General features: G+C 38.5%; 2 protein-coding genes across 4 annotated transcripts in view; both read left to right on the forward strand.

The window, feature by feature from the left end:
- The first annotated feature begins 1,991 nt into the window (after nucleotides 1-1,991).
- On the forward strand, nucleotides 1,992-4,376 carry LOC111839635 (uncharacterized). The gene is made up of 5 exons (XM_072703998.1): nucleotides 1,992-2,009; nucleotides 2,240-2,454; nucleotides 2,694-2,791; nucleotides 3,835-3,907; nucleotides 4,057-4,376. Exons 2-5 carry the CDS (start codon nucleotides 2,313-2,315, stop codon nucleotides 4,374-4,376), a joined length of 633 nt encoding a protein of 210 aa, XP_072560099.1. The 5' UTR covers nucleotides 1,992-2,009; nucleotides 2,240-2,312.
- A 657-nt stretch (nucleotides 4,377-5,033) lies between these two features.
- The window catches only part of dars2 (aspartyl-tRNA synthetase 2, mitochondrial), a 29,852-nt gene continuing 13,340 nt past the window's right edge, over nucleotides 5,034-21,545 (forward strand). The window contains exons 1-13 of one of the 3 annotated variants that reach the window (XM_023802458.2): nucleotides 5,036-5,649; nucleotides 5,832-5,931; nucleotides 6,201-6,267; nucleotides 7,302-7,403; nucleotides 7,585-7,680; nucleotides 12,282-12,405; nucleotides 12,494-12,540; nucleotides 12,718-12,824; nucleotides 15,935-16,004; nucleotides 16,121-16,300; nucleotides 16,635-16,742; nucleotides 16,835-16,897; nucleotides 18,047-18,199. In XM_023802458.2, coding sequence (XP_023658226.1) covers nucleotides 5,493-5,649; nucleotides 5,832-5,931; nucleotides 6,201-6,267; nucleotides 7,302-7,403; nucleotides 7,585-7,680; nucleotides 12,282-12,405; nucleotides 12,494-12,540; nucleotides 12,718-12,824; nucleotides 15,935-16,004; nucleotides 16,121-16,300; nucleotides 16,635-16,742; nucleotides 16,835-16,897; nucleotides 18,047-18,199 — 1,374 coding nt within the window. In that variant the 5' untranslated portion in view covers nucleotides 5,036-5,492. Of the gene's footprint in view, nucleotides 5,650-5,831; nucleotides 5,932-6,200; nucleotides 6,268-7,301; nucleotides 7,404-7,584; nucleotides 7,681-12,281; nucleotides 12,406-12,493; nucleotides 12,541-12,717; nucleotides 12,825-15,934; nucleotides 16,005-16,120; nucleotides 16,301-16,634; nucleotides 16,743-16,834; nucleotides 16,898-18,046; nucleotides 18,200-21,545 lie in introns of all 3 variants that reach the window. The other 2 variants (XM_072704413.1, XM_023802459.2) reach the window with 2 other exon arrangements.

The raw sequence follows: 21,545 nt of genomic DNA on the forward strand, positions 1-21,545 counted from the left end.
GTTGAACAAAGTGAATTTATTTTAATAAATCAACAGTAGTAATTTGAAATTGACAAAGAATATACAGATAAACTTTTAATATTTACAGCACCTATATAAAGATATATAGCTATTGATCTGTACACTGTAACTGAGTTTACAACTGGGGGCAGCGTGTGGCTCAGTGGGCTAAGCCTGTGTGCCTGTAATCAGGTCACCAATTCAAACCCAGCCTCAGCACGTCTTTGGGTCCTTGAGCAAGGCTCTTAACCCCCCAGCTCCTTGGGCGCTGCTACAGATCTTTGCTCAAGCCTAGGTGGGTAACAAATCTTTAATTTCAAACGGTAAAATGCTGAAAAGTACAGTAAGTTTAGAAAAACAAAGAGATTGGCTTAGGACAGGGGTGCCCAATCCTGCTCCTGGAGAGCTACCACCCTGCAGAGCTTAGGTAATTTAACACGCCTCATACAGATAACACCAGCCAACATTTTAATATTTTTTGTTAGGTGATTTAACAAAAACAAGTGCATGTTCTACAGTTTTTCATGTAGTTTTAGAATATGGCTACCAATATGCCGCCACACATCTGGTTTTGTCACAATTTACAATTAAAGTTCAACATAAATTACACTAGCTGACATCAAATTTGGCGAATAATGACATTTCGAATGACATTTTTCAAACACCGTTCATAAACATTTTTTGTATATTTAGTTTTGCTCCAGCACATCTGGTTTTTCTGTGATTTCGTCATATAAAATCACCAGTAACCTGACAGTACCGGAAAGCGGACCACAGTTCTGCATACAAAGGTCGGCGTCAGTGGACCTGGAGCAGCATACCTGTAAGTTTACATAACTGCAAGCTGCCTGTAAACCCTGCTGACTGGTTTGTACTAAAAATTAGGTTACTGGTGATTTTATATGACTGGTATCAAAATGACATTATTAGGTATACAATGCATTGTATATGAAAAAAACTCAAAATCACAAAAAAAACTGACTAAAAATGTTTATGAACGGTGTTTGAAAAATGTCATTTGATATTATTCACCAAATTTGATGTCAGCTAGTGCAATCAGGCACTTCAGTAGCACCTCAGTATGAGAGTCAACTATGTTGAAGTTAAGCTGGTTCTCATACTGAGGGCCTGTTTATCTGTATCAGGTGTGTTAAATTTGGGCTGTACCTAAGCTCTGCAGGGTGGTAGCTCTCCAGGAGCACCCCTGGCTTATGGGCACTTATTTGTGTAGCAGTACTGTAGTATATGACAGAGTAAACAAGTCACAGTCAACATAACTGGTAACCAGATCCTTACAGATCCCAGGACAGTGTAGAGAAAGTTGCTCCATGTTGTGATGATCCTACTGATTGTGGACTGGTGGATTCCATATCTGTCAGCAAGGTCCCACTGTTTTAAGCCCAGTGCCAGGTATTTGAAGAACAGGAACATCTCATCTATGGGCTGGCAAAACAGATTTTGGAAACAGTTATGTTATTTAACCATCAAGCTATTTCCCTCTATTTGATAAATGGATGTACCATTATTATAGGAAATAATTATTTTGTCTATATTGTTCATCCAAAATTAAATTTTGTTTGTATAATGTTTAATGAATTCATATAATATATATATATATATATAAGTAGTTTGTACTGTGTACTTAAACGCCAGAATAAAAGGAGTTGTAGCTGTTGTAAATCTAGGGGATACACTGGAGATATTACGTTAAGTTACATGATACATCATAGTAAATACTTACTGCAGATGTACTTGGCTCTGTTGTGGTGCCTTTGTCACGCTGACCATAAACGGCAGTGACGGCTCTATTAATGCCCAGAAGCGCATGAGGTGCTCATAGGATGCAAATCTGCATAATACAAATACAATATGTTAGCATGTTCCCTTCTAACAATGCCTTACAGTTTTTAATTAATCTTATTCATTATCAGTGTATCTACAGTATATCTTACCTTGTGAAAAGTCGTTCTGAAGTTTGGCAACACTTCAAACTTGTATCAACAAATAAGGTGTGTTGTTTGATAAATTGGGAAATATTTATTTATGTGTGTAAAAGTATTGATTCTGTTATTCTTGTAATGCCCTGGTCCAGGTGGAATGTTTGGAGTGCTCTCAGCAGTTGTCCTATAGCCTCCTGAGACCCAAGGAAAAAGTGTCCTTCAATTGTAGGTTATTTGTCTTTGGAGGAAATAAGACATCTTACATTTAGATTTTTTCAATTTTATTTTTTATTTCACAGCATGTCCTCTTTAGTGTACAACAGGAATAAATATGTTTCCTTACATCAGTGAAAAGATAGATGCAAAAACAAAATGTCCACTACAATGGACATAAATGAATGGGTGGGGTCTCAGGAGGATATTAAAAACACCTCATCAATGTTGAGACATTTCCGTGCAAAGCATGAGAATGTCCAGAATATTCCATCCACAAGTCAGTCTACAAGAAGTCTAGGTATAGCACAGTTTTGCAGCTATACTAATAACCAACAACATACTACTACTCCTAATAATAATAATTAGTATTCTTAATGAATAACTAATATGATTAATTAATAAGCATACTTATGAATTAGTCTTTATTGTGTTCAAGGAACAGCTTAATTGTACAAATACCTAATATCAAACATGAGTGAGGGTATTACCCTATAATCTGTATAATGATACTGTGTATGTTTTTGATTCCCGTCACAGAGACCAAGAAACAAAAGATTGATGAGGCCTTGATCAATATGATTGTAAAGGATTCACAACCCTTTAGCATTGTGGATGATGCTGGATTTAGGGAGTTTGTGAGTATCTTGGATCCAACCTACATTCTCCCCTCCAGGCAAACATTAAAGGGTTTGGTAGCAGAGAAATTTAAGATAGAAAAAGAGAAAGCAAATGAAGAGGTGAAAAAGGCCAAGGCAGTAAGACTAACTTCTAACGTGGACATCCATACATATGGATGCTTATTTAGCAGTCACATGCCATTTTATAAATGAAAAGACTGAGCTGTCTACAATTCTATTAGGAGTAGGAAAATTCCCAGAGTCTCATACTGCAGAAAACATGGCTGTAGTCAAGGCAGTCTTGATGGAGGAGTGGGGCATACAGAATAAAGTCCGATGCCTTGTGACTGACGCTGCACCAAACATGATTGCCTGTGCCAGCAATTTAAAGGTCAGACGCACAACTTGCATTGCACATGCACTAAATTTATTCGTGAAGAGGGCCATTGATCAGACCGAAGGACTTGGTGATATCAGATCCAAGGCAAGACAGATTGTGACTTACTTCAGAACCAGTACAACTGCTAGAGAAAGGCTTTCCCAAATTCAACAACAGATGGGCAGGCCCACTCTCAAATTGATTCAAGATGTGGAAACCCGCTGGAATAACACCTATTCCATGTTACAGCGATTGCATGGTCAAAGAGAGCCAGTTGGTGCTGCATTGGTCACTTTGAAGACAGCTCACGACCCTGACCTCAGAGGAGTATGACATGATTCATGAGTGTCTGGATGTGTTATGTCATTTCAATGAGGCAACTTTTGAACTGTCTGAAGAGAAGAGAGTGTCAGGATCCAAGGTCATTCCTCTCATCCGCATGCTTAGACATGCTGTGAATCTAAAACTGTCCCAGGCACAGAACATCAAGGCCCAGCAGTTGTGCAAGAACCTCTGGAGGTTGCTCATGGAGAGGTTGTCCATCTATGAAACCATGAGCATTATGACACTGGCCACACTGCTGGATCCAAGATATAAAACTGCAGGTTTCTGTAACAAATCTAATGCTCAGGCTGCTGTGAAACACCTTACAGCAGAGTGTGCATCCATCATATGATCGCAGGAGGCCCAGCAGAACCCATCCACTTCCACATACACTCAGCCACCAGAACCAGAGCCTGCAGGAACCTCATCTGGTACTGCAATGGCCACCGGTATTGTTGCAGCCTTTCACATTTTTATGATATGGTTCAATTACACTGAATTAGGATATACTGTATAATTATTGCACAGTACATAATGCATAGTGTAGATAATGATTCATGCTTTGTCATTGTGGTTCCAGGTCTGTGGGATCTTCTGGACAGTGATGTGGGGGAAAGCAGACAGATCAAGAGTTCAACAGCAGATGCTACTGTGGAGGTTCAGCAGTACCTCAGTGACCCCAATATAACACATACTGAAGACCCTTTGAGGTTCTGGGATATGCAGCAGGCTGTGTATCCACACTTATACGAACTTGCAGTACAGTTTTTATGCACTCCAGCGTCCTCCGTTCCATGTGAGTGGGTATTCTCCAAAGCAGGAGAAGTGATGAATAAAAAACGTAACCAACTTAGCCCCCGCACTGTTGAACAAATACTGTTCCTGAATAAAAATCTGTAGACTAATGGCCCCTCTTCTGTTACACAAGCACCCCTTCCCAGTTAAGTCAATAGTTTCCCAGTCCACAAGAAGTCACATTCAATTTCACCAGGTCATTAATGTTCATAACGCACTACAGACCATTAGAATTTTTGCCAATTTATAAATATTCAGATTCACTGCACTGACTCAAAATTAAGTGTTATTTCCTTATTTGACCACTTGGTGTCAGTAATGGTCACCATTTCGGAAGGCATCGAGTACTGAACCATTTTTGGACACACTTGAAAAGGAAGCTTAAGTGCTTTGGAAAGCTTCGTTTTGCCATCACTAAACATCATCTTTTTTAAAATGGCGGGTATGGGGAAATTCTCCCGCCGGATAGCAACAATCCATTTTCGCCTAGTTTCCTCATTGGAGGGAAATGTGTTAAAGCTAAGTACTTTGTTGTACTTACTGGATGCCTGACACAAAGGCACACAAGTGTTCAGATGTTGTGCTATCGGTTCGCTGAAATTTAAACGTTTTCTTCAGAGACATGGTGATAACGCGGAACACACGAGCTAAACGCATCAAACGAAAGGCTACCGGAAAATACTTAGCTGGCTGAACCTTTACCGGAACTACGTCACACATATAGCCTGATGAGCCAGGCCAAAGTAATCGATTTACACGATCATCGTTTAAATATGAAGTTCTAAATCAGTCCGCTTTTAGATAAAGAGTAGTTCCTTTCCACTCGACTGTAGACCAGCAGTTAACTATTTAGTAAATTTCTGGTTATTTAACAAATGCCTAGAATTTACAACTGATCGATGCCATCTGAATTTGACTATGGTGGTTTAGTAACATTTAAACTGGATTTTTAGCCTAAATCTGAGGGTAGTCAAATGCGTTTCAAGAAAAGGGGAGTATGTGATTTTGTTGAAGTATTTTATGGGTATTCCCCTTATATGTGTGTTATAATGTGAACTGTTTTTTTTTTTCTTCAAGAATTGTGGATATGAATAACGTGTTTACTTGAACTAGAAGGCGAACTTAAGGTCGAATAGTATTCTGACAATCAATCGATTATGCTGTTCACCTTCAAAATCTGTTCGCTGTAAAAAGAAAATATCGGATCTTAATATTAAAAGTATGTCGTTGAAAGCCTGGGATTTCATTCAGAAGACCTTATATCACGCGGCGTTGCAGGCATCAGGGAAACTATGCCTAAGGAGGACACATATTCCGATGATCAGAAGTACTTCATGGACTTCTGTCCAATTTAGGTCGACTCACGGTACCAATTCAGGTATTTGGCTAGCTAATAACGTTTCTAGTGGTTTTGGACTCGTACATTTGTTCACTTACTAATAACCCAAATCGTACCCGGAAGACAGAGGTAAACCGGTATGCTTTTAGAACAGAGACAGTTGCCGCCGTGCAGTTGTGTCTGAAGCGTCGGGTATTTTTTTTGTATTTCCTGTTTTTTAGGTTCTAGCAGTTTCTCGATCAGGAGTCACACGTGTGGGGAGCTGCGATCTACCCATGTTGGAGAAGTCGTCACACTGTGTGGATGGGTTCAGTATCAAAGGTGACCTTGCCCCACATCAGCCATTTTTGGTGGTTTGTCTATTCCCTGTGTAGCTTCATTACTCATGTATTTGAGTAGTCAAGAACAGCTTTGTACTCTGGCAAACAGATCTGCTTTACAAACCAAAAAATCCTTTCACTACTTGGAAGTGACTGATTTTACTAATAAATGTTACAGGCATTCAGTATTTTTCTTAGAAATTCTTATTGCTCATACCATGGAAACATCACACTAGGACAAAATGTTGATATGTTCCTTTTCTTCCTTAGACATGGCATGTTTGTTATCCTGAGAGATTACAGTGGCCTGACTCAAGTGCTTATTCCAGAGGATGAGGTATAAAAATGATTATTTTAAAAGGTTTACTGTATGCAAGTTGTTATTTATTGATTTAAGAGAGAGCTGGATATATCCACCTTCCATTCCATTCTATCCATCATATGGATATGGGCTGGGTTTCTCCGAGTACACCAGGTTCCTTCTGCAGTCCAAAAACATGGAGTTTGATTAATTTTCGTCTCATAGTGTTCCATCCATTTTCTATACCCACTTGTCCTATTCAGGGTTGCAGGAGTCAATTTTAGATGAGGCTCCAGCTCATCACAGGGCAAACACATACACCTACCTACAGGGAATGGGATATGTATTTGTATTGTGGGAGAAACCAGAGAAATAACCCATAACGACATAGGTAGAACATGCAACCCACAGCTACCCATAGTGTCAGGGTGAAGACTGGCCCTGGTCCCATAGGTACTAACTACCGCACCACCACACCATGCCCACTCATGGGATTTGATTGTATAAATATATACCATTTGACAGCCTGGGCTGGAGTGCTGGCTCTGAGGCTAGTGATCTGTGCTAGCAATTAGAAGGGTGCTGGTTCAAATCTCATGAATGCTCGGAGTGATTCTATTCTGCTGGGCCCTTGAGCAAGGCCCTTCACCTGCAATTGCTTGGTCCTGGGTATGATGTTAATCTATGTCCAGCCCTATAAGGAGGTCCTCCAACTTACAGGGAAAAACTTGGGGTTTGCTGCCAGGATTGGCACTCCAGCCACCAGAAAAAAACTCGCAGTGTTCCATTTGGACTATTGGTGCTGATGTATTGCCTGCACCATGGCTGCACTCAGGTTCTCATCCCTGAGGTGGTTTGTCGTTTGGTTGGTGCAGCAATGGACTGTAATCAGTGCCTGCTCCTTACCTCTGACATCCTGTGCCTAGTGCCATATACAAGATGAGGGAATTATGAAAGATGGATGTATCCTTTCTTGCTTTTGTTTAATTTATTTACTCTCATCCTGTTTTTTTGCTTTATCTTGCTATGGAAGTGACTTAATGGTAAAATAGATGTACTCTTCTCTTTAGTCCAGAATCAAACTTAAGAAAACCTTTTGTGAGTTACCGTTGGAGTCCGTCGTCAAGGTGAAAGGGAAGGTCAAGCGTCGTCCAGCAGGCCAAGAGAACAAGGTTAGTCTGAATAGCCATTAGAAAGCATTAAGCTGCCTGTTGTTAATCTGTACTGTGGACCTATGATGTAAGATGGCAAGTGAAAGTTAGTGTGGCTCCTGTAGACATAAAGCAAGTTTTCTGCCATTGATAAACTTTTTTTTTTTTTCCAAGCTGTAATGCGTTATTGCACATCTTCTAGGAAATGCCCACTGGTGAAATCGAGGTTTGTGCTGAGACTGCGGAGGTATTAAACAAAAGCAAAAAACTGCCTTTTGAAATTAAGGACTTCACAAAGGTGAGATGTAAGGCCTTTTAAAATATGTTTTAACCTGAAAAATAGTTTAAAAATCCAGTAATAGGTCTTGGCTGTTGTAGTGTCTCAGATATAAGGGTCCATTTATATTAGGGATGTCATGTCATGATACCATAAATTTAGTAGTCGGTACCAATACCAGTAGTATTATATGATTCTCGAAAGTAGGAGTTCTCGGTACATCGTGTCATGGTTACTACTAGTGTGATTGTCCGCCACGATATGGATTTGCACTATACTGGTAACACCATGAGAAGTCTACAGTCATATTATATAGTAGCAAACTAAAAAGTGCTAAATCGGCACATACATGCACCGCTGCCTCAATGCAAGGTAAATGGTAAATGGTACAAATACTCAGTTAACATCAGACCCGCCTGTTTCCTATACCAATGAATGTCAAATTCCCTCCAACTTCTCCAACCAAGACGTATTTTGGTGTATGCAGCCTTTTTTTTTTTTTATTAATGTGCGGTTAGTGCTATTAACAGCAGCAAATATAACACCCTCAACCAAAAAGCTGTATTGGTCATAACCAAGTGGCTGCGAAGTCTTTAAATCATATAGCTGAAAAGATTTCAAACAGTATTTTATTTGAAATGAACTGCAGAATGCACTATTTTTGGCTAAAGCAGCTTGTCATTCTGTTTGCGTTGTTACTCTGACAATTATAAAACAAATATGAGAAAACATTACCTATGACACTTTTTATATCTTTTTTAAATAAGGCCACCCATAACCACCTGTAATAGCAATTGAAGTGTATTTATTATATTATAAAATATATTATAGAATATTTTTTTAATTTACATAAATGGAAAGGACATGTTGCTACTAAAACCTAAGTAAAAGTAACACCGTGATATAATACCGTCACTGTCCAAAAAGTGAAAAATAATATTTTAATAATTTTAAATCGTAATGCCTACCCCTACTCAATACCACGGTAAAAATATAAGTATGTGTATTATAGGGCTGAACGATTTGAGGAAAATATGTAATCGCGATTTTTCTGACATTGCAATTACGATTTGATTTGCGATATATAATTTTTTATACATCAAGCTTCAGTTCAATATTAAGTATAATAAATTTAAAACATGACGCAGCATTACTACATGAGATAACCGTCAAAATATGAACTGGTCTATATTCGAATGCAAGGATGAGAATTTAAAGATGTGGTGTGTTAGGTTAAATAAAGTAATAATGAATTCAATTGTAGCAAAAAGAAGAAACATAAAGCGATCTTGCAGTGAACAGCTTGGTCCCCTAATAACACTAAAACCACCGTTAAAATACTAAAATGTGGGCAGTGGTGGCTTGATGGTTAGGGTAGCGCACTTGTAATTGAAAGATTGCAGGTTCGAATCCCCCACCAGCAAGTCACCACTGAGGTACCCTGAGCAAGGTACCGTCCCCAAGCACTGCTCCCCGGGCGCTGAATTAGCTGCCCCCTGCTATGTCACGAAAGTCACATATGGGTCAAATGCAGAGGTCACATTTCGTTGTTGCGCACTGTGTGCTGTGGTGTGTTGACAATGACCACTGATCACTAAATTCTAATTCTAAATTCTAAAAGCGTAATTTTATTACTGTTGTGGATTAAGATTAATTTAACAAGATTAATCTATGGAAATCAATACTTAAATCAATGAGCACAAAAACATATGACATAAACACGACTGTGTTATGGGTTCTATGGCTTTTCTGGGGGTCACAGACTCCGCTGCTGTGGGGATTACCGACTGTCTTGTTGTTTAGATGGGTCATGCTAATGCGATTTCCCATTAACAAAAACTAAAGGTGTGACACTGAAGTATGTCGCTGCTGGTAGTTAAAAGGAGTTCACCAGTTCTATTGATGAAAGGACCTTTCTGAAACAATCTTGGGCCACGAAATAGGAAGGCAATTCACTTACAGCTCAGTAAAGGTATCAGTATTTTTTCTGCACCACGCAACATTTTCTTCGGGTTTCACGTGTTTGCTGTTTGTGGGCGTATACATCGTCTCGAGCCACTTCTGATTGGTGACCATGACTGTCACATAGGGAGCACGGCATGAATTTGGAAAACTATAGTCACAACAGTTTTAAACCCTGCTGTATAATATATGTCCTAAATCGCAGCCTTTGCGATTTGCTAATTGCGTTGTTTCAAATCGCGATTTCGATTTGAAATCGATAAATTGTTCAGCCCTATTATAATATCCCATGTACTTAAACCCCTTTATTAAAAACATTTGAACATTATTAAACGTTCCATTTACCTCGGTGGTTGAAAGTCAGAGCTGGAAATAATGTTACAGCTGAGTTAACCATGTTCCAGTACAGAAAGTCAGAAGGCCATTTAGCAATACTGTGAACCTGTTCTAAAAAGCAAGATTCATTGCTTAGACTGATAACTTGTAGAATTTGATTTATCCCAGTTTAAATGGCCTTTATCTTCGTTCACTTATATTTAGCCCAGACTACCTTAATTCAACAAGTTCCGTCTAAACAAGATATCCTGCTTTCTGGAACTGGCCCCAGTTCTAGCCGGTTAATTATTAGCCATTGTTAGCAATATCAGTTGATAGCAACACATTACATGGTACATGTTGCTATGATGTTTTTATGCACAATGTCCGCAGATAGCGGTTGGACAGTTCTGTTTGTTCTAATCAACCACAAATAAGACATAAGTGCAAATAAACGGTATAAAACTTCAGCTTTAACTTCTGTTGATAAAGGGCACAGCCATCTTGAATTCTGTGGTTGGGGTTGTGTAGATTCTTTCGACTTGCTGAGTAGGAATTCTGCCTTCTGGGGCCATTCCAGTTGAAGTTTCTGACTAGGAACTCAGAATTTCCACGTGTAGTTTTTCCTGTGCTTGTGGGTGTCCTCCTTCAGAATGTAAAGATAAACTAGAACACTAGAAAACTTGTAAGCATATATGCTGCCCCTTGGTACATACGCTGCCTATTAGGGATGGCACGGTTCATGAAAAAAAACCGAACCGTTCGGTTTGCTTGTCTCGGTTCGGAGCATGCATGCGTCGCACGGTTCGACGGTTCATGACATGCGCAATGTAGCCTCGTGCCCCGTATGTGACGTCAGTGTGTTTCCCTTTCGCGCGAAAGAATAGGCTATATGCACAGAGCGTTGTGACGTAGTTCCGGTAAAAGTTCAGCCAGCTAAGTAATTTCCGGTAGCCTTTCGTTTGCTGTATTTAGCTCCTGTTTTCGGCGTTACCACCGTCTCTGAAGAAAACGTTTACATTTCAGCCAACTGATAGCACAACATCTGAACACTGTTGTGCGCCTTTGTTGTGTGACTTTATTTAATGTGCGGTTAGGCACTTTGTTAAAGAAAATTAAGTTATCTGTGACAAAGCACTCCAGTGAGTGTCATGCCTCGATCGTCCGCTCTTTCCGTGTGCCATGCCCCCTCGTTAACCCTGTGTGGATTCCCCGTGTTTACCAGCTGTTCCTGAAATTTGTCATTACTCCGTTGTATTTAGTCCGCGTTTCCGTTTCTTTCTCCAGTCCGGTCATTATATTGCAATTCTGCTTTACCGCTCGTCTGTGTTCCTTTTGCTCATTAAACCCCGCATTCCCCCGATCCTAGGTCTCCTCACCTCTGCTTCCCCGGTCAGCGTTGTAACAGTGAGCCTGCTTCCATGCTGCAATGTGAACATTTGCCATGTTCCTAAAAATTCTGTTTATTGCACAGTGTCTGACCACACAGACCTACAGGCTATTGCCAGATGATCATACTAGATCATATTTTGAACTATTACAGATTGATGTCTTGTACATACACAGAAACTGGATTTTATCGATTACTCAAGAACATTCAATATAATTAATACCAATATTTTTCACGTTATATATATATATATGAAAAACGTATGTATTGTATGTATATATATATGTGATCTATCATTTTAACGATCTCCAATTAAATTAACCCCGTGGACCAGACAAATACAAAACGAATTATATGCGTCTCTTTTTGTATGTTTTCTAAATAAGACCGCGTGCCCATACCCAACTGTAATAGCGATTAAAGCGATCTATTCTTTTAGCATTTATGTTAAGGCAAGACTTTTATTTGATTACTTTTCTGGGATTAATAATGTTTAATAATTTTAATAATGTGCTTTAAATCAAGTCAAATTCAGTTTATGCATGATTACATGATATAGCTTTTTTAATACTGTATCCTAAATTGTGGATAATTAAGCTATATATCATATGCTGAAGTACATTTCTGGAGTGTTAAAGATTAAAAGAAAAAATAACAAGAACCGTACAGAACCGAAAACCGTGACCCTAAAACCGTGATACAAACCGAACCGTGGGTTTTGTGAACCGTGCCACCCCTACTGCCTATGATACGTATCATACCCCAAAAAAACGAGTACTGTTGCATTTTCAGAATTTTGATTTTGAAAGGCATCGTAAATATCAGTTCTGGTGACATTCCTATTTTATATAAATTCCTTATTTAATCCATGGTTTCCAAACTGACAAGTGGAGACCTAACATGTGACTTTCTGTTACCGGTAGTTTACATTTACAAACTACCCTTTCATCTGCAGAAGGCTGAGTCCCTTCGCATGCAGTACCGATACCTAGATCTCAGGTCTTCCCAAATGCAGTACAACTTAAGACTACGCTCTCAAATAGTAATGAAAATAAGGGAATATCTTACCAATATACACGGTATGTTTCTTTTTTTCAGTTTGACTGTATAGTTTCTCCCTTTTTCTCCTCCATGACACATGATTGATTATTTGTGTTTGAATTTTAGGATTTGTTGACGTTGAAACACCCACTTTATTCAAACGGACGCCAGGGGTAGGTGATACCCATTTCAGTTACAGACATAAAGCTACTGTGGCTTGTTTTTTATGATTGCTGTGTGAATATTTTGTGCATAAATTTTGCACTGTTTTATGAAGTTCTGTATTTTGTTCTTTCTTTTTTTCCCTTGTCTGTGATGAGCCTTTGTCTATGTTTTACTGTACTTTTCAGGGTGCAAAGGAGTTTCTGGTCCCTTCAAGAGAACCTGGCCGATTCTACTGCCTGCCTCAGAGCCCTCAACAATTCAAACAACTCCTTATGGTGGCTGGCATTGATAGGTAACAAAATAAAAAACCACAAAGAACCATCTTTTCTTCGTTTCATTCTGTACACTTTATTTTCGTTTAAATAATCATTCATTTTGACTGGAGTCCTTCGTTAGTTTGAGTCATGTAAAACATAATGAATATAATTGACAGACGTTTTAGCTATTGGGGTTTTTTACTGTGGTGTTGCTTTTGCATTGTCAGGAATCTGAATTGTAGTATCTCATCTATCAGTAGGATCAACCTGATCCTCTTCACATTTGGTTGGGATTTTTTTTCTGCTTTTTTATGTAGGGCCTGTGATTTCTGTGATGTGGAATCATGAGACTGAAGCATGAAGGCAACATTTACTTTTAAACTCAGAATTGTGTGGAATTTGTGGATATTGTGTTGTCATTTTAATGGGAACCTACTATCCCCTGGTTATCCCCCTTTCCTTTAGTGTGTTGATATACCAGTATATGCGTGTAAACGGACTGAAGTCTTAAGGCCCAAGGGACATGCCAAAGCGAGTAGCTCTCACCACAGAAACCACTGTTCTCTTATCTGCCTGAAGTACCTTGTTGGAATTCCAGCCCTTATTTCCATGACAGGGTGCCATCACCTTGGAACAGAATCCTTATTGACCGCCTACCTGCAAGGATCTGTTTGCAGACTACAAGACAAGGGTGGAACTTGTAGGGAAAACTGACCAATCAGAGGTTACTGCACTCAGGGGGTGGGGCTTAAAGCTCTAGCAATGTTTCAGACTGTGAATAGAGATGTACAGTATGAGAAAAATAATGTGTTTTTGGAAAATTGAAGCTTGTAAATCAATTCTAATAAAAAATAAAATCATGAAAAGTAAAAATGAGCATAATAGATCTCCTTTAAACCTATGAATGTTTTTACATTTTGAGATTGTTCCAATAGCATAAAAATACCCTTGCAGTTGGCATAGCCAGAGATTATTTAAGAGGAAGGACTCTGCCATAGCCAAATCTGGCCAAATGACTGCAAGGATGTTGCCTAGTAACAATAAGGCTTGTTTCCACCTCAGGAACTTGGGGCAATTTCTAATTTGCTTGAGTATTTACAGGAAGACCCCCCCCCCCTAATCAGTGTGATGCACTTTCACTTCTGTAAGCTAAGGGTATCTGAATGATTTTTGCCTTTAAGTTAGTTATTTTTGTTCGCACACACACCAGGATGTGCTGGAATGTATTCAGCTGCCAAGATAAGAATGAGAGGAGGCCATTCGGCCCATCGAGCTCACTTGGGGAGAACTTGACTAATAGCTCAGAGTTGTTAAAATCTTATCTAGCTCTGATTTAAAGGAACCCAAGGATTCAGCTTGCACTACATTATCAGGAAGACTATTCCATACTCTGACTACACGCTGTGTAAAGAAGTGCTTCCTCAAATTTGTTTTAAAATGTTCTCCCGCTAATTTCCACTTATGGCCACGAGTTCTAGTATTTAGACTAATATTGAAATAGTCATTTGGCTGAACAGCATCCAGACCCGTTAGAATCTTATAGACCTGGATCATGTCCCCCCTCAGTCTCCTTTGCTTGAGGCTGAACAGATTTAGCTCAACTAACCTTTCCTCGTGTGACATTCCTCTAAGACCAGGAATCATTCTTGTGGCCCTACGCTGCACCTTTTCTAAGGCCATAATGTCCTTTTTAAGATATGGTGACCAAACCTGCACACAATATTCTAGGTGAGGTCTCACCAAGGAATTGTATAATCTTAGCATTACCTCCCTTGACTTAAACTCCACACACCTGGAGATATACCCCAACATCCTATTGGCCTTTTTTATTGCTTCCCCGCACTGGTGAGAATGAGACATGGAAGCATCAACATACACACCAAGGTCTTTCTCATAATCAGCTGCCTTTATTTCAGTAGGTCTCATAAAATACCTGTACTTTACAGTCAAATATAGTCTTATTGACCCCTCGAATGAACCCCACACTTGTTCTGTACAAACTGCTCAGCAGATGCCTTGACCTTGATGAAAGAACTCTCTTGCTGCGAAGCAAAGCAACAGGCATGTAGCAACCAATAAGATAACTGCCAATAATGTAATAACTGGCCAGTTATTTATTCATTTTCTGACTGAATAACATAATATTTTTTGCTGATAATGTAAGAAGGTATTGTATTATTGGTCAGTTAATGTTATTTACTTTCATTACATTAAGACCTAAAATCTATGAATTTATTAGAAAGTTATTTGCGTGTTATTAAATTATTGGTAATTATTACATTATTGGGTGCTACAAGGTAGAAAAATGCAAGATTTAACGTTCTACAAAGTTTAGATAATAATGTATCAAGCCTGAGCTGCTGTTTGACTCCACTTGAAAGCTCATAGTTGTCCTGAGGAATTGTTCATCTGTGCTCACTGCCTCAGCACTTCCCCCCCCCAACGGCACCTCCCACCCCCCCTTGAAAGTCAAGTTAATTTTATTTAATTTTATTTTCTATATAGCGCCAGATCACAACAGAACAGATCACGAGCGTGCGTCGGAAAATATGTCGCGTCAACCACTTCAAAAGCAGACAAAAATATCTGCGTTTTTGTTTTTTTGACTGCTATCATTAAAAGAAATAAATGCACACCATGAATCCTGTCGGTGTCCATCTGACCCCCCCCCCCAAAAAAAAAGCTGTAAACCTTGGGGAAATTTTGATAGAAAAGAGTAGTTCCTTGCAGAGCTTGACTGCTATAGCTTCCCTTGACTTTGCATCAAAACCCAGTCTCTGGCTGAAATTTCTACAACACCAGTTATATAGAAATTGATATCATATCAGTCAAATACCTTTCATAAAAAGAAGGTGTTTAACCAATATGATTATGTCAGTTTCTTAAACTGAAATAAGCAGCATAAACTTGTGAACTTATAAAATAAAATAAATTACTTTGTCGTTAAGTACTTGTGTGGCAGAATGCAATATTTCCTTGTCGATCTGGGGTGGTTGGGAAAAATAAAACTATTTGAATCAGAATAGCTGTTTCCATTTTTTGGTTGTAGTTTTTTTCCGTTGAAGCAGACATCTGTTTACCTAATTTTCCTGTTTGTCAAAGAAAATATTTGGTCCAATTGATTGATTTTATCTGAATTTTTCAGGTACTTTCAGGTGGCTCGCTGCTACAGAGATGAAGGTTCCAAACCAGACCGGCAACCTGAATTCACACAGGTAGGAAAATGGCTTTGTAAAGGAAGGATGTATTGAACTGATTGCCAATGTAACTCTGCCTAGTCTGACTGTCACAAACTTTAACTTCTCCTTGTGGGTTTCTGTCTTTTTTGTAGGTTGACATTGAGATGTCCTTTGTGAACCAAGCTGGCATACAAGCCCTAATTGAAGGTCTGATCCAGCACTTCTGGCCAAATGAATTGAGGTCAATTTCCACTCCATTTCCTATTATGACTTACGAGGAAGCTATGAGTGTCTTTGGGGTGGACAAACCAGACGTCCGATTTGGAATGCAGGTTAATTTTAAAAATTACTTGTGCGTGCAAGCTATTGGTGAAGAAAATTTGTATCAGGGCTAGGAAAATTTTAAGGTGTTAACTTTGAGTTCTTGTAAAAGCTCTATATAAATAAAAAGTATTGTTATTATTATTATTATGTAATATAAATTTTAAGAACTAATTATTGATTTGATCACGTTATACTAGGTGCTATTAATCAGAAAATTGTTTTTTATATATATAAAATTGAGTCACAACCCTAGTAATTAATCATCATTCATTTGAAAATTCCAGTCTAAAAACATCTAGGATAAGAATATTGTATATGTTTCTTATTCCTCTTTAAAAATAGTTGGTGAATATCAGTGAGGTGTTTTCCAGCATAGAAGTGGAATTTCTGAGAGATATTGTCCACCGGCCAGGGGGGTGTGTCCAGGCCATCCGTGTCCCAGGTGGAACAGTATGTACAGGAAGGGACAGGGTCTAAGTGAAAGTGATGAAGTATGTCAGTGAGAAGCTTATTTGTGCAAGCTAACATATTTCTATTGTCAGAGACATTTGAAGAACAAGGATTTGGAATCCCTAAAACATCTGGCCAAGATCCACTTCAACCAGGTTTGTGTTTATAAAAGACAGTTTTGGGATGACTTGTGTTTTTTTCCCCATCTTCTTGGTTTAATTGTTGCAAATGCTACATATCTAATGCAGGAGTGGAGTACCACTGAGCAAGCAGAGCTACACAGCAAATGAAAGGATATATATTTACATAAGAACATAAGAAATTTACAAACGAGAGGAGGCCATTCGGCCCATCAAGCTCGTTTGGGGAGAACTTAACTAATAGCTCAGAGTTGTTAAAATCTTATCTAGCTCTGATTTAAAGGAACCCATGGTTTTAGCTTCCGCTACACTAGCAGGAATACTATTCCATACTCTAACTACACGCTGTGTAAAGAAGTGCTTCCTCAAATTTGTTTTAAAATGTTCTCCCTCTAATTTCCACTTATGGCCACGAGTTCTAGTATTTAGACTAATATTGAAATAGTCATTTGGCTGAACAGCATCCAGACCCGTTAGAATCTTATAGACCTGAATCATATCCCCCCTTAGTCTCCTTTGCTCAAGGCTAAACAGATTCAGTTCCGCTAACCTCTCCTCATAAGACATTCCTCTAAGACCAGGAATCATTCTCGTAGCTCTTCGTTGCACCTTTTCTAAGGCAGCAATGTCCTTCTTGAGGTATGGTGACCAAACCTGCACACAGTATTCTAGGTGGGGTCTTACCAAGGAATTATATAAGTGTAACATCACCTCCCTTGACTTAAACTCCACACACCTAGAGATATAACCCAACATTCTGTTCGCTTTTTTTATTGCTTCCCCACACTGGCGAGAGTGGGACATGGAAGCATCAACATACATACCGAGATCTTTCTCGTAATCAGCTACCTTTATTTCAGTGGAACCCATAAAATATCTGTACTTTATATTTCTGCTCCCTGCATGGATTACCTTACATTTATCTGTGTTAAATTTCATCTGCCAAGTATCAGCCCATTCGCTATTTAAATCCAGATCCCGTTGAAGCCTCTGCTGCTAGATCAGTATCTGCTACACCGCCCACCTTGGTGTCGTCTGCATTTGAAGGGTTTAACCATCACAAAATATCTTAACTGATCATTTAGAGAATAAAGCATTTTGAATAATTAATACCAAAAATTCAGCACAGCAATGCCATAAAGGTGTAAATTTTTTCCCCCACAGACGGTGAATGTGGTGGTGCTGAAGGACGATGGCACATGGAGATCTTCCATAGCAAAACTTTTACCTGATTCTGCCAAGCAACATCTCCTCCAGTTGACTGCAGCAAAACCTGGAGACGTGTTAATATTAGCTTCTGGATTATTGCAAGATGTGGTGAGTAACATTTGGTCGAGCCTTTATTGCAGGAAAGATTTGCAAGATTGACTGCATGGTGGTGCAGTGGCTAGCACTGTTGCCTCACACCATATTTGGATTTTATGTGTCCTCCCTGTGTTGGGGAGTCCAAAAACATGCTGTGTGTGTGTGTCTGTGTGTGTGTGTTAGGGGTGTAACAGTACACTAGGGTGCATCAAACCCCCCAAGTGAAAAATATTTTCATGGCTATATAAAAAAAATGTTCTATCTGTACTAAAAACACACTGTGCAAAATAATTTGAAATTTGGATAAGTTCTACTGGGTCCACAACAGCCATGAAATTCTGAAATAACGGCAATAATTCATACTTTGGAATAGTTATACTGCAAGCATTAATGATTTCATGTTTTAGTATTTAAAGTGGTTAATAGTGGATATCGATGGCACCGGGGAAAAACCGCGTATCCAACAATTTGTCAATTTTACAGGGGAACGTTTTTTCTAAATGGTGGAAGTAAAACGTGACCTAGATTTGAGAGCCCTTGTGAACATACTGAAAATACTGGTGCTAAAATCTGAGCCTCGTCGATGTTCACAAGCTACTCACTTCCAAATCACAGCACAGACTGATGTCCCTTACGCGAAAATTGCATGATATGAAATGGATGTGGTTTTGTTTAGTTGCTTTAGTTTCGTTCCCGCCCATTTTTCACTTACGCGGATTGCGCCATACTATAGTGCACTTACGCGGTTTTTCCCAGGTGCCATCGATATATCAGTCTTCTTGATGTTCACTATCAGTTCTTAAGATAGACATACTATTATACTTGCCCAGAAGTATATTGCTATTATATTGCTGCTGGAAGTATTGCTCTGTAACAGTAGGCCTATGCCCTATACACCTGTACCAACTATATCAGACATCAGACATGTATCACAATAATTTAATAATTTAATTTGTGCATTTAAAATATATTTGTGAACTTCTGAAGTACCTTCGTTTTTCTTGCGTTTATCATTATTTTTCATATTTTCAATCTAGATGTGGACCCGGTAGATGTTAATCAAAATTAACGAAATTTTGCCCAAATTATTTTTTTATCCGGTACAACATATTTATTATACAGCCAAAAACATTTTGAAAATCAATGGGGGTTTGATGTACCCTACGGTACACGGTATATTATCAAAGTGTTTGGTACTCCCCCAATGGTTCAATATGCACACGTGAACTGTAGTATTATGATATGCCTGTAATTTTCCTACATAAGGAAATTAGGGCTGCATGATATCACATTGCAATGTACTTGCGATTATATGGCACATTCATAATAATCACCAGGGCTTTAGATGATGGGCAAAATATTTGGCCGGTCGCCAGCTTTCCGGTACAATACGAATGTGGGTTCAGGTTTAAACCTTAACTATGACACCGTGGTAAGCTTTATATTCAGTTTTCAACAAAAGCAAGCAACACCCCTTGTTTTTCCAGATTTCTTTTTGGGCAAAATTTAATTATTTCAGTGTTGGTGTGTGCACTTCACCTTCAGTAGCTCAGCTGTCTTGTTTACAATCACTGATGGTGAATGGATACAGTGAAATTATTCATAAATACATTAAAAAACACATATGACAATGTGCCTTGTCCCCTGTAGTTTAATGCTTAAAGCACACTTAACTGAACATATCTGTATTGTTTAGGTTTATACTTATTTGTCCATTAACTTTGTGTTTTGTAATTTAAACGTACACAGTACAGTAACGGAATTAGTAACAGAAAAGTATTGTGAGTGTAGGAGCCAAATGTCTCTTAGGAGTTTATATAGTTAGGTATAATATTTAGTTATGTTTTATTTTGTTATTAATGTCTCAGTACTTTTTTTTGTTTGTTTAATAATATGTCTAAAGGGTGTCTGCCACTTTAAGAACATGATATAGTCAATTAATTATGTGGCATAAGGGATGGGAATTTGGGACATTGTTTTGGAATGAACAGTGGAAGCTCACGATTTTTCTGACCATGATTAGCCAGTGGAAGTTTAGTAATATAGTTAAATCGAAAATAACGTCCAAAATTTATGTTTATAGTTTAATAATGTTTAAAAACGTTACATTTATTTATTTTATTTTTATTTTTGTGTGGAACATAAGCAAAACATGAGTCAGCCACAAGTCCCTGATCAGGAAGCCCTCACAGCAAGGTTAAACAGACAAAAAAAAAAATTTGTGAGGGAATGCAAAACTATTGTATAAGAACTCAGACCTCTTAGGGGCTCCATATACCACAGCTGATCTATAGAAAGCAATCACAAGTACATCACAATCTACAAATATATATTTTTATTTGTGTAGTGTAAAATCATATCCACAAAAATATGAAGCAATTTGTACCCATGAAAAGGGTTTTGCATATTTGTGGGTCACTTCCCATCTTTGTGGATCACGTTATATTTGTGATCTCACTCCTTTTTATTCAATTCCTACTGCAGCTGATATGTATAAAAAAAATCCATAAACATGAGGTGCAGCTGTGATATCATTTTTGGGATATGAGAAGACCTATATCTGGATAATAGATTTTGGTTATATCGCACAGCCCTACTTTATTAAAATGATTCAACGACTGATCACAATACGTCAGGCTTTGGAGAAGTCAGACCCGTGGCAGCTATGGTGGTGGAAGCATTCTCTCGTTATGTTGCAGAATGGGACATTGAATGTCTTAAACCAAGTCGGTTGTTTCTTGAAGTTTCATGGTAGGAGGATTTCTCATAATTATGTCATCCTTACCTTAATTGTTGCTTTGTAAAAGTTTTATTTATTGTTCAAACATCAATTGTTGGACCTTTTTTTTTTTAATACAAACTTGAATGAACTGTAGTGTAAATCTATTCTAGTAAAGCATATTTCCACTTAGTTTTGTCTAGGGCTAAGTACCAAACTACTTTCGTGGTACCAACCGAAAAGCTCTGATCCTATTGAGGATTGAAAAATTAATTATTTTTCGGTGCCAAATTCCAATATCCAAATAGTAAATCTTAGTGTCTATGAGCTAATAAGCATGCAATATACTAGTGTAAACATTTATAGTTCTTGGTAATTGGCTGTCTAACATAATGTTACATGAACATGTCATAGAGGCCCGAAGGAAAAACATATGCATAGAGACAAACTTGTTTGTCTTGTTTTTGTGTAGCGTAAAAAATGCCTAAGCAATAAAAATTGTGGCTCTGCAGGGTTCCAGACTGTGACCATTTCTGAAGATGATAATAATTGATACCTTGTCTTTAAGCCTCCCTTGACTTGCTCTTTGTAGAGTAAGCTGGCTGCAAAGGGTCAAGCGTGTTGCTCAAGGAGCCACAG

Source organism: Paramormyrops kingsleyae, chromosome 21 (assembly GCF_048594095.1).
Source record: "Paramormyrops kingsleyae isolate MSU_618 chromosome 21, PKINGS_0.4, whole genome shotgun sequence".
Taxonomy (NCBI): domain Eukaryota; kingdom Metazoa; phylum Chordata; class Actinopteri; order Osteoglossiformes; family Mormyridae; genus Paramormyrops; species Paramormyrops kingsleyae.